Source organism: Staurois parvus, unplaced genomic scaffold (genome assembly GCF_062004578.1).
Source record: "Staurois parvus isolate SC_StPar_1 unplaced genomic scaffold, SC_StPar_1.0 ptg000827l, whole genome shotgun sequence".
Classification (NCBI taxonomy): Eukaryota; Metazoa; Chordata; class Amphibia; order Anura; family Ranidae; genus Staurois; species Staurois parvus.
This window is the reverse complement of record NW_028318623.1, coordinates 7,920,526-7,934,224: the sequence shown is the minus strand read 5'-3', so window position 1 is coordinate 7,934,224 and position 13,699 is coordinate 7,920,526. Positions and strand designations below refer to the sequence as shown.

The 13,699-nt window shown below is 44.5% G+C and overlaps 1 protein-coding gene across 1 annotated transcript in view; it reads left to right on the top strand.

Moving 5' to 3' along the window:
• Nucleotides 1-13,699, top strand: part of LOC149443905 (cell adhesion molecule CEACAM8-like) — a 31,269-nt gene that overhangs the window by 8,163 nt on the left and 9,407 nt on the right. The window contains exons 3-4 of the mRNA XM_089655225.1: nucleotides 48-320; nucleotides 9,375-9,626. Coding sequence (XP_089511351.1) covers nucleotides 48-320; nucleotides 9,375-9,626 — 525 coding nt within the window. The remainder of the gene's footprint in view (nucleotides 1-47; nucleotides 321-9,374; nucleotides 9,627-13,699) is intronic.

Below are 13,699 nucleotides of genomic sequence, written 5' to 3'. Positions count from 1 at the left end.
AAAGACCTTCCTGTAGTAGAACTGTTCCCATTTTTCTCCCCCAACAGACATGGTTGGTAAACCTACAATCACAACTTCTTCTTCGCTTCCTAAAGAAAATGTTTCAGTCGCCTTCACCTGTACCTCTACTAATGCAGAGAGAATATTATGGAGCAGGGTCCCCTCAGGAGCCCCTCTCCCTTCTGGGGCCACTCTATCTCAAGATAACAGGACTGTCTCCTTCTCCAGGATTCAGCGTTCGGACTCCGGAGATTATAGATGCCAGGCTAGTAACCCTGTCAGTACGGAGAACAGTGATCCCGTCACAATGACCGTGGCCTGTAAGTAGCCGGGACTGTCATGCTAACAGTAAAATACAAAGTATCCTGCCTGTAATCAAGCTTAGTATAGGGGAATGCTGAGCCAAAAACCATTTTTTTCCTGCTATTCATGGCTCGATTTGGGAGATTTACCCTCATTTGTGTCCCTGTTACCTGTCCCTGGCTGCTGAACAGAATAAAATATAAAATCATAGAATATAAAAGAAGAATAGAATAAACTATAAAATGCTAAAATAGGGGCGTGGCCGAGCCGCGAGTGAAGATGGCCGTGTAATCACGGAGCTCCCGCCGGCCGGTTCCTACCTTGCTGCTGCTCTGCATTGACGGGTGAGACATCTCCCCTCTGCTATGGGGAAGACCGACAGGGCACCCTCTGGGGCCAGATCGCGGTCCCCGCGGGGTCAGAACACTCAGGGGAGGCATATAAAGGAGCTCTTCCGCTCCCAGCTGAAAGACGGGCCGCAGCCCTCTCCCTCTCCAGCTCCCTCCCCCTCTCCCCCTCTCCCCCTCCCTCTGCAGTCTCTGACACAGGCTCTGCAAGCACAGCCGAATATGCTGTGCTGGACACAGTGCCACAGCTGGATTCCTCACATTCCTCACGTGCTACACATTCACTATCATTAAGGGACCTCCAGGCTGTGGCAGCTGATATAAAGACCACCTTAACCACCACATTAACCTCTGCCCTAACTGAATTAAAGTGCTCTATGGGCACAAGGGTGGAGCGGGTGGAGCTGGATACCAGGCAGAATCAGGCGGCAATTTCTGATTTACAACAACAATCAGCGCTGCACGTGTCGACCATTCGAGATTTTTATAGACACATTGAGGACTTAGACAATCGTGGACGCAGACGCAACATTAGGGTCCGGGGCCTTCTTGAATCAGTGGAACCTTGTGATGTCCCTAAAGCGGTAATAGCTATCTTTAATGACCTCCTAGGTCGCCCTCCTTCGACCATGATTGCTATTGAACGTGTACACCAGGCGACCCGTCCTAGGGGGGGAGACACAGACCCTCCCAGGGACATAATTTGCTGTCTTGAAAGTTACCCGCTTAAAGAGGATATCCTCAAATGCGCCAGGGGGAGAAGACATCTTGCTTATGAGGGGGCGGAGATACAGCTATATCAGGACCTATCCAATCTGACCCTGCAACAAAGGCGGGCGCTGCGCCCCCTATTGGATACTCTCCGCACGCGTAACATCCCCTATAGATGGCGGTTTCCGTTCTGCCTTTCTGCTCAAGTGAATGGCCGTAATTTCAACCTACGTGTTCCTGAAGAACTGCCATCTTTTTGCTCTGCTTTGGATATTCCTCCGATTGCCTTACCCGATTGGAACGGGTCTATGAGGTTGCCACGTGCCCCAGATCTGAGAGCTGAAGATGGTGCAACGGGCGGGCCTAACCCTGCTCAGTGACGGCGCCGGATGGTCCCTTCGACACCTCCACGATTCCCTGCAGGGGCCTCTATGGACACTTCCAGTCCCACGGCCTCCCCGGCACACAGGAAGCCTCGGCACGAGAACCAATGATCCGCTACACCAGCAGGCTTTCAGCCTCCGTTTTTCCAGTTTTCCTGCTGATTTGTGATTGGCCAGCTACTTTTGCTTTGAGTAGGGCTCTACGGGTTTGCCCCAACGGTTACTGTTGCCTCGTTACAGTCGCTCCCGCAGGCTTTAGTCATCCATGTTGATATGCCACCTCCCCAGGTTTAGGGGTGATATTTATTAGCGTACAGGTCAGGAGACTTGTTCAAGATCGACACCCGGTATACACCCCATTGGTTTGCGGATTCTCCTTGCGCTACCAAGCCTACTGCTCTTGCTCTGGATCTCTGCGCCTATTGCATCATGGAGCTATCTCCACGCAGTATATTGCCTACTGAAGAAGAATGGTCTTGCTCCCACAGCAGGGGTCTCTATCTCCTTCCGGGTGCCCGGTTCACTTCCTGTCTTAAGCTCCTCTTGTTCCGGTTTGGTGAAAGCTCTCGGGAAGGCCGGCTCCTTCCAGTTTGTACTGCACTACAAGCCCAGGCCGCGACCCGGCTTCATCTGAAGGATTTTTGCAGCCTTTTGGGGTCTATTTGACCGGAGGGAGTTGCCTCTGCTCCTGCTTCGGACACGTGCTCTATATGATACCCGTGGTTACTTTTGATATCCTTTTTGAGTTCTGCACTAGATACGGGATTTTGATGAGGGGCAGTTGTTATTTAGGGGGAGGGGGGTGGGACGGGGCGGAGAGGGATCTACCTCACAATGCTGCTGCCAGGGGATTGCTGGGAGCCCTGTTACATTCTGAACGATGCCGCGTGAATGACCATCACCTCTGCGCACTTTGTTTGAGGCCTCACGGAGCCGGTTGGTGTACTCCCCTGTGACCTGCTTTTATGTAAGCGCTTACGGCTGTCTTGGGGCTCTATGCTTCCCCCCAGTCCTGGGGGTGTGCCCCCCCTCCTTTCAGCATTGGTTATGGGAGAGGTGCTGCTCATTCTCGTGGGTGTCACAGGGGTTTTGGTAGAATCCGTTCCATATTTTGCTATAATTAGATGAGCTCGTCTCCACGGGGTAACAGTTCTGGCACTGAGTCTGGGGATCCTGAGTAGTACGGATGCCTGAAGCTGGGGTGTACTGTTTTCTAGGGTTCTCTCCTGACCTCAGTTTTTGTATTGAAATTTGTTTTTCCTGTATGGCATTTGTTCATATGTTATGTTGTATTATTGCTTCTTTAATTGATAAGCCTGTATTACTCCTTACGGCCTCTCACAGATCTACTGTTTTACATGTCCTGCCTGTAGGTTCTGTTCTTATACGGATATAATTTGCCCTGTCCTCGTGCAGGATTGGTTAGCCCCTCGGGCTAACCAATCCTGCGGGCACCCGCATACGCCTCCTGGCTTATCACCTCTTGGGGTTGTCCAAGGTCTTTTCCCTTTTAGCTTGGCCTTTACTGTACACAGTATTACATGCCTTGCTTGAGCCTCCCCTTTTTCAACACTCACCCTCCTTTAGTTTTGTCTTTTTGATTATGCACTTTACAAGGCGACCGGCCGGCGGTTGCTTCACTCTTGGCTCAACGCTTACTTCGTTCCCCACACAGTGAGCTCTGTGAGCTTTCACTGACCTCCTACATTAGGCTACTATTATTAGTTTTCTCTCCTCTACTTTTTCTCACCCCCCCCTTTTTTTTTTTCTCTCTCTCTTTGGCTCTAATTTTTTTCTTTTTCGGTTTTTCCTCCTTCTTTCTGTACTTCTCCTTTCATACGTGGACTAGCTGGTCTTCTCCCCGAGCCGTGTAGTACTTTTCCCCCCTTTCCTCCCTCTTTTTTTTTTTTTTTTTTTCTCTCTTGGGAGTTCTCTTTCTCCTTCTCTTTTTTTTTTTTTTCTCGCTCTCTACCCCCTTACTTCTCTCCCTCTTCTCCTACTCCACCCCCCCCCCATTTTTTTTTTCTTTTCTCCTCCCTCCCTGCACATTTGCAGTTGTGTCATCAGGCTTCCGCGAACAAGCTCGACAGTCATGCTTTCTCCCGCCTCTAACGCGGGACTGCTGTCCTTAAAAATTCTTTCACTCAATGTTCAGGGTTTGAACACTCCCGAAAAGCGATCTATGTTGCTTTCTTACGCGCATAAGCAAAAGGCGGATATACTCCTCCTCCAGGAAACGCATTTTCGCAGGGACTCCATACCCAAGCTTTTTAACTTCAGATACCCTACTGTTTTTCATGCCACCAATCCACTGGCTAAATCGAAAGGAGTGGCTATCCTGTTTGCCAGACATCTTCCATTCGTGCTACAGGATTCCCTTGCTGACCCGGAGGGCAGATATCTGTTTGTAAAGGGCTCTTTTTCCAACAGACCCATCACACTTGCCAACATTTATGCTCCCAATACCAAACAGGTCACGTTCATGCGTATGACTGCTGCTACTTTGGCTGAGTTTCAATCAGGTATGCTGATACTGGGGGGGGACTTGAATGTCCCATTAAACCCATTGCTAGACTCCTCCTCCGGCAGTTCGTTTTTGCCTTTTAAGGCCCTTAGGCAGATACATTTGCAGTTGCAACACTTGCAATTACATGACTCCTGGCGCACACTCCATCCCACTGTTAAGGATTACACGTTCTTTTCTCCGCCGCACAATAAGTATTCTAGGATTGATTACCTTTTTCTGTCACAATCGGACCTCCCATTTCTACATGCTGCTTCTATAGAGCCGATGGTCCTCTCCGATCACCACCCCATAACCGTAACCTTGCGGCTCCCGGAGAAATTTGCTCGTTCGAAGCTATGGCGCTTAGACGCCTCGCTTCTAGCAGACTGTGCTATTGAACAAGACATTCGCTCTGATCTGCGTGAATATTTCTCTTTAAATGGCTCTTCAGATACCTCCCCCCTTACGCAGTGGGAAGCTCATAAATGTGTTATCCGGGGTTGCCTTATAGCGGCAGCAACGAGACGTAAGAAAGACAGACAGCAACGTTTGCAGCTACTTACAGATAGGATACGCTCTCTGGAGAGGGCACATAAACAGACTCTGGCTGCGTCGACTCTTTCGGAACTCACAAATGCTCGCTTGCGACTTCTCACTGAGCTGGGCAAAGTGGTCAAGAAAAGATTCATCCTCTCCCAAAAGCTTTATTATGAGTTTGCCAATAAAAGCGGGAGGTTTCTAGCTCGGGCTCTTCGGGAAAAACGTTCCCATATGACTATACATAAAATAAGAGGCCCTGGGGGTGTGATGGCCACATCCAATCCTGATATTGCCTCTCAGTTCGAACATTTTTATAAGTCCCTTTATAATCTTCCACCAGAACGTCCCCCGATGCACATTGACAGGCCTAGAGTGTCCCTAATCTCTGAATTTCTTCGTCTTCATGGTCCAAACGCTCTCTCTGAGGAGACGGTTTTATCGCTGGACCAAGATCTGACCTTAAGCGAATTGCAGTGCGCAGTACGGCAGTTGAAAGCGGGCAAAAGTCCGGGTCCTGACGGCTTGTCTGCGGCTTATTATAAATCCTTTCTGGACATTCTGAGTACTCCATTTCTTTCCGCTTTCAATACTCTTTCTCAGTCCCCTAGGCCACATCATAGGCTGTTGGAAGCACACATTTCCGTCATCCCCAAAAGCGGTAAAGATATCTCTCAGGTGTCTAATTACAGACCCATCTCCCTGCTAAATGTGGATATTAAGTTGTTTGCAAAGATGCTTGCTAACCGACTTCTCCCTTTGCTCCCATCCCTCATTAACTTGGATCAGGTGGGATTTATCCCTGGTAGAGAAGCAAGGGACAACACTATCAAGGCCCTTAATCTCCAACACTGGCTTTGCAAATCAAACTCTCCGGCCTTCTTCCTTTCATTGGACGCTGAGAAGGCGTTTGACAGGATTGCTTGGGATTATTTGCGGGGATCGCTGGTAGCTTTGGGCCTGGGCGAGAAAATGCTGAACTTTATTATGACCCTATACTCGGGCCCTACAGCTCAAGTTCGCGTTAATGGACACTTATCAAACCCTTTTCGCCTTGGAAATGGCACTCGTCAGGGTTGCCCCCTATCCCCGCTTTTGTTCGTCATTTCCCTTGAACCTCTTTTGAGACAACTTCGCGCTAATCCAGATATTAAGGGGATCAGGATGGCAGACAAAGAATACAAAATTGCTGCTTATGCGGATGATATCCTTCTTTTTTTGGCTGACCCTCGCACCACTCTACCGAGTTTGCTGAAAGACTTTGCTTTTTTCCGCTTTTTGTCGAACCTGAAAATTAATTTTTCAAAGTCATTCGCCCTCAACATAACCCTTCCCACTGATCTCGTCTCCTTCTGTGAATCTCATTTTCCATTTCAGTGGGTGAGGGATGCCCTTCCATATCTGGGTATACATCTCACCCGTAATCTGGACGACCTTTATGCCAAAAATTTCTTACCGGTTTTCAAAGTCATACAGGAAGACCTAAACAAGTGGCATCGCCCTTGCTTCTCTTGGTTTGGTAGGGCTGCAATTATTAAAATGAATATACTTCCGCGTCTCCTCTATCTCTTCCAAACTTTGCCAATTCTACTTCCAATGACATTCTTTGCTTCTTGTAAGAAACTATGTTCATTCTTTTTATGGAATCACAAGCGTCCGCGGGTCTCGTTCTCTCAGCTAACTCGTCCCAAACTCAGCGGGGGCATTGGGCTCCCTGACCTACACCGCTATTACTGGGCGTGTCATCTTTCCCGCATAGTCGATTGGCACATCTATTCTGCTTCCAAAGACTGGGTCCTTTTGGAGAAGGCTTTTTCGCCCACTCCCCTACCATCGATCCCTTGGCTATTGCCGAAACACACACCTCAGGTTCTCCTCTCCCATCCTTTGATAGGTCCCACGTTAGAAGTTTTCCGCAAGGCTTGTAAAACGTCGTCCGTTTCAGACTCTCCTAGTCCCTTGACGTCGATCCGCCTGAATCCAGATTTTTCCCCAGGGTTGCACAAGGATTTTTTATCAAATTACTGGCCACACGATCAGATTCTAGTAAAACATTTTCTTCACTCCGGCAAGGTGAAAACATTACAGGAGCTGAAGGTTAGCTTGAATATCCGCGAATTCCCTCTCTGGGCCTTTCTTCAGATTAGACACTTCCTGCTTTTCCATAAATCCCGCCATAATTGGACTCGCCCTGTTACTCCATTTGAATCCTTATGCTCTAAATCCGAACCGCGGACGCATTTGATCTCTGAGATTTATCCTCTCCTAGGGGACAGCAGGACTTGCACTTCTTTCCCCTCTTGCCGTGCGTGGAACAGAGACCTAAAGACGGATTTATCGGAGTCGGATTGGGACCGCATTTTTATGTACTCCCACTCCTGCTCGAGTAATGTTTTGACGCAGGAAAATGGCTACAAATTAGCCACTAGATGGTATCGTACTCCCTCCAGACTTCATCGGTTTAACTCTTCTGTCCCTGATGTGTGCTGGAGATGTGGGACACCTGATGGCTCTTTCTTGCATATTTGGTGGTCCTGTCCACTTATTCAACCATTCTGGCTGGAGGTCCACCGGTTGGTGATTTCAGTGACCACTTTGCCCATAGTTTTCTCTGCTGCTCAGCTATTGCTTCATCATACCCCCATTCCTAGGAGTCAATATTTCAAGTCCCTAGCAATGCTAGGCTCCACTCACCCCCCAACTATACGCGATTGGCTCAATCGAATAAGCAAAGTGGCGGAAATGGAGGAACTGATTGCGACTGCACTTGACATGCCAACTAAATACTCACATGTTTGGGCCTGCTGGACCCACTTTGTAACTACCCTTGAATTCGGATCTCTCATGGGTCGGGATACCTGATTGAGCTCAGCCCTACCTCTGGTTATGCCCTTGGTTCTTTCATAATCTGCGTGGTAATGACCTCCTTTCCGGTAATTTATATTTGCCTGCTTAGCTTTGGTGAGTGTTTAAATTCTTGACACTCTCATTTATGATCTCCATTAACACTGTTGACACACACTTCGCAGCCCGGACCTTTCGCTTCCCTTGCTTCCCCCTTTTTTTTTTTGCCTCTTATCCCCCCTTCTCCCTCTCCCCCCCCCCTTTTTTTTTTTTTTCCCCCTTTTTTTTTTCCCCCCTCTTTCTCTTCTCTCTCTCTACTATGACTCCCATGCTTTTCCTTTTCTTATCCTTTTCTTTCTTTCTATTCCCCTTTTTTCTTTTCATTCTCGACAACCTCTTAGTCTTCGATCAGGCTTAGTCTTCATTTTATCCAGGATTACTTGGTGTATGGTTAGCTTATATCTTCTAGGATAGTCAATGGTACTCATGACGTCTTCTCTTATACTGCGATGCTCATTTGGCCTCATGATAGCGCACTGCTTTTGGTTTAGGCTCTGAAGGTTCATTTCCTCCATGCATAGGCCAGTACGCCAATATTCACTTGGTGGAAGTAAGCTGTTATTACCTTCTCTATTGTACATTTTTGAACCTTGAGTACTACAGGCCTATCTCTGCCATAATTTGCCATGCTTCTGTTATCCACAGTGTCGCACTCTACCATGTTGTTTCTTCCTGTATTTTGGTTTAAGCTGTATCTATGACCTGATTGATGCTGTCTGTGCATTTCTTTATATTTTCCTGTAACATGTTGTCACTTCTAAATAAACTTTTATGGAATAAAAAAAATGCTAAAATAGAATAGAATGAAGTAGAATAGAAAAAATAGTAGAAAAGAAAAAATAGAATAGATTTTATTAGAATAGAATGAATATAGCCATCTTTCGGAAATCGAATTTTAGAAGTCGGCTATGTTCATTCTATATTTTTCTATTCGTTTGTATTTTTTATTCTGTTTTGTTCTATTCTTTATTCTATTCAATAAAGCAGCCTAAGTCATCCTCTTTTCCTTTTTTTTTTATACCTTAGTGTACTCACTGCATTCATTTTTGAATTTGAATTCTTATCTTTTCGAATCGATTTGAAAATAACCAACATACAAAAATATTCCGAATATAGGAAAACAACTGCAAAAATGAAACATTGCAACATAACAAATTTGATGAAACATTACATTATTAACTTACCAAACAGATACAGAACACAACAAAACACATTTTACAGTTGTGCACATCTCTAGTGCACGTTTAAAACCTCCCCATTGAATTACATTGAAAATTAATCAAAACTACATCAAAATGCTTCCATAAAAAAACAGTCCACCCAGTAAAACTGGACATTTGTCCTGTTTATTGTGATCACAGGGAGTGAAATTACAGGGAGTGAAATCACAGGGAGTGAAATCACAGGGAGCGAAATCACAGGAGAGAAATCACAAAGAGTGAAATCACAGGGAGCGAAATCACAGGGAGCGAAATCACAGGGAGTGAAATCCCAGAGAGTGAAATCACAGGGAGTGAAATCACTGAGAGCGAAAGCACAGGGAGTGAAAGAAAATCCAAAATTTAGGGTTGTCACCAGAATGGTAATAGAGAGGAAATCTTTCAAATATCTTGGTATCACTTAGTCAGTTACTTTTTTCTCTTTAGCCCTTTTATTCTGATGTTCAATTTTTTGTTATTGCAGATGGCCCAGAAAACGTGAAAGTAAAATCCACGTCACCTTCAAATTCCGTCATTTTATTAGAATGTTCTGCTGATTCTGTCCCACCAGCCACCTACCATTGGAGACTAAATGGGACAGATATAAAACAACAGCAGAGCCAGCTTCAGGTAGCTCAAGAGAAGGCTGAGAATGAGGGGACTTACACATGTGTGGCCAGGAACTCAGTGACGCAGCTTACTGCCATGGACTCTGTATATGTGGATGCAACATTCGGTAGGTATAAGAATCATCTGCCATCAGAGCAGAATTCCATCACTAAGGCTCGGTTCACATTAGTGCGACTCCAAAGTCCAATGTGACTTTGGTGTGCAAATTTTGATAATTGTGATGCAACTTTGACACTCTCTGGCACTCAAGTGACATCAAAGTATTGATGTAGGGAAGTTAATTCAGGAACCTTTGTTGTTGAGTCTTTAGGTCGCATTGATTGCAAAGAGTGCCATTGAAATTAATGGGCTGCGACTTGTCATGCGACTTTATGTATCCAAAGTCACATGACCAGTTGCACAAGTGTGAATGGAGCATTGAACCTGTAAGTACAAAACATTGGTGTCTCTCAATATCTTTTTAATTTAGAAGTTTATTTTGTATATCTGGTCCTAACCTAGCTTTAAGTCACCGGTCACACCGCTGCAATTTTAAATCGCATGATTTGTGTGCAATTTCAGGTGCGATTTCTGAAGACTTTATTGCTAATTGTGAAGATTTCCAACGACTTCTTGAAATTTGCAGTGCGATTTCCATTATATTCTATGTATGTGAAGTCCCAACACAACTGTAGAAAAAGTAATACAAGAACTACATGTTAAGACACCAACATTCATTAGATGTGATTTCAGGTGCGATTTCAATTTGTACATCGCACCGGCACTAAAGTGTATCTGAAGCCAAAATGATATCTTTTTATTTTGGAACGAGTGGTAAAGCTTCACAACATCAGTCTGAGTTACGTTGCTGTCTGTGTCACCCGTTGCGGAGATTCGCTCTCTATTTGATCTGGTGACCATTGTCAATGGAAGTGGAAGGGAGCGGTAAAACCAAAATCTGAGTTGCCGCCAGAACAGGAATAGAGGGGAAATCTTCTAATGGTGACACCTATTCTGGGGACCTCACTTTGGAGAGAGTCTCTGTCACTTCTTGTTGTGGCTACGGGACAAATAGTGAAAGGAAATCTCCCGCTTTTGGGAAATTAAAAAAAAAACCTGACAGGGGGTTAACCACTTGCCTACCGGGCACTTTCACCCCCTTCCTGCCCAGGCCAATTTTCAGCTTTCAACACTGTTGCACGTTGAATGACAATTGTGTGGTCATGCAACACTGTACCCATATGCATTGTTTTGCATTTTTATCACACACAGCTTTCTTTTGGTGGTATTTAATCACCACTGGGTGTTTTTATTTTTTGCACCATTAAAAAAAAGAGCAAAAAATGTGAAAAACAAAAGTTTTTCTTTGTTTCTATTATAAAATTTTGCAAACAGGTAATTTTTCTCCTTCACTGATGTGCATTGATGAGGCTGCACTGATAGGCAACACTGATGGGAACTGATAGGCTGCACTGATGAGGCAGCTCTGGTGGGCATTGATGAGGAGGCACTGATAGGCGGCATTGATGGGTGGCGCTGACTGACGGCATTACTGGGCACTGATGAAAGGCACTGCTGGGCAGTGGTGGGTGGCACTCCTGGGTGGCACTGCTGTGCACTGATCATCAGTACCCTGATGATTGGTGCAGATATCCTCTGTGTCATTTGCCAGTTATCAGCAGTACTTTCCTCATGCTGGGACAAGTGAGGAAAGTGCTGCCAATAACCACCAACTGTATTTACATTGTGATCTTCTGTGTTATTGGACACAGCTGATCACGTGGTAAAAGGCTGCTGTGATTGGCCTTTTACCTCCATAATGCCCTACAGACACAGTGATCACGTTTTTTTTATTTTTGCAAATCAAACGGAAAAAAGTTTCTTTATTTCTGTTATAAAATTTAGCAAATAAGTAAGTTTCTTTCTTCACTGATGTGCACTGATGAGGCGCCACTGATAAGCTGCAGTGATGGGCACTGATAGGCAGCATTGATTGGTACTGATAAACTGCACTGAAGAGGCTGCACTGATAATCAGTGCAAACAAAGTACTGACAGCCTTGACGGGTATCAGCTGTCCTTTCTTTACATAGACACAGAGTGTGAGGAAAGGACTGTTAAAACCCATCAAGTCTGTTTACATGTGATCAGTTGTTTCCCGCGTGGTTTTCCGCACCACATTCCAAACACAATGCCCTTGTGATCTGCAGTGGGTGTCAGTGCAAAGTTAACAACACAGCAAATGCAAGTTGCAAATGCAGTGCGTTTGTCCACACAAGATCACATGGTACAAAAGTACCATGCGATCAGGTTGCAGTGCCTTTCAAAATGTAGTCCATGTGGTACTTCTGGTGCGGTGTGGTGCGACTGCAGCCCATTCAAAATGAATGAACTGAAATTGCACTGCACAATAGACATGCACACGCCGCAATTGTTTGTTTCATTTAGTTTCAGATGCATTCATTCATTGAAGAATTTAGTTTCGTCATATTCATTATTTTGAACCAATCCTTTTTCGGGATTCATGTTGTTTATTCTTTAGTAGATTCAAAACCTTTTTCAGAAGATTGCTATACTTTTTGGATGGATTCAGGTGGATTCGATATTCAGGATTCAATATTTTCGGACGCCATTGAATGCATAATGCAAAATTTGTCGGCCCCAAATTTTTCAAACCTAAGAATTGCATTAGATTTCGGAACTGAATGACTGTGACAATTACAAATTCAATTTAAATCACAAATTCACTTGAATTTGAATGATTTATTTGTTATATTTATTATTGAACAAATTGGAAAATTGAATTAATTTCCCCATGGGCCAGAACTACTATCGCATTATGTGACGTCATCTGAATGAAGCAATAGCTTACATTATAACTTTTTTTTTTGGATTCGTTGATGTTCATTACTATGTCCATTCAGAGATTCGTGTACATCAGATTCCCCAAAAATCAGATTTTCGGCCAATAATTGATTATGAAATAATGCGCATGTCTGCTGCACAGAACTGCATGTGAATCGCACAGGAATGCTGTCCTAGTATGAATGGACCTTACACTTTTTTCTTAAAAAAAAATAAAAAAATACCCGTTGCTGTAGTAATTGCTTAAAAAAAACATTAATAAGTGTTGAGCTTTGCTTTATTTTTCACTAAAATTCAATCTAAAGAATACATAAACACAATGTTTCATATTCCTGATAGGTCCCCCCCTCCCCCACCTGTACAGCAATTCACTGGGAAAGTCAGTGCACTGCTGATTCTCCTCTCCTAGCTCTTATGCAGGTGAGAACAGAGGGTACAAAGAACCAGCAAACACAAATGCTCCTGCGCTTGGGGATGGATTCGATGCCGGCTACAACCACATTAAGAATGTCCTGGAACATGCACACCTTGCTGCCCTCAAATGGACTGGGGGAATCCAAATATACTGAATGGGGAAAGAACAAAGAGAGGGCGCACAGGCCTAGTGCATTACCATAAAAAATGTTTAATAAAAAATAAAGCAGGTGTTGTACTCACAAACGACAATATAGTCAAGGCACATCATAAAAGAACAGCTGGGTCAACACCGCGCTGAGTAACAGTCCGCAATAGGGAGTTTAGACATCCAAAAGGTTGACGCGTTTCGAGGACTTGCCTCTTCCTCAGAGCCTGAGAACGGAGGGTATCTGATCACTTATGGAAAAAAGGTATTTATAATGTTTTCATATCTATACACAAATGTTTTGCCTTTCATTTCTATTTTAAACTGCATAGGTTGTTTTACCTATGAGCTGGCTGAGCACAGCTAGAGAACTGACCACGCTGTGCTCTCCTGCCTAGTGTGGTCAGATTTTAATAGGAAACAGAGGGACTGCCAGGAACACCAGGGATTTCACACAAAAGAAGCAATACAGGAGACTTTTTTTTCACACAGGTACATGGTACAACAGGCACTTATCAGGAATATGAAATGTTGGGGTTACATACTCTTTAACTTTTATTAAGCAGCTAATCAGAAGCATTTAAAGTGAACCTGAGCTTTGCCCATGTAGGTTTACTTTAATACTCATATCCCCAAGCACCATACACTAATCTTTTCTTTACTCCTCAATACCCTGTTTCTTTGCCCTTTGTGGCAAAAGCACAGATTAGCTTTAAATAATCATAATTACAAATTTTATATATATAATATTTTAAAATTTATTTTCATATATTA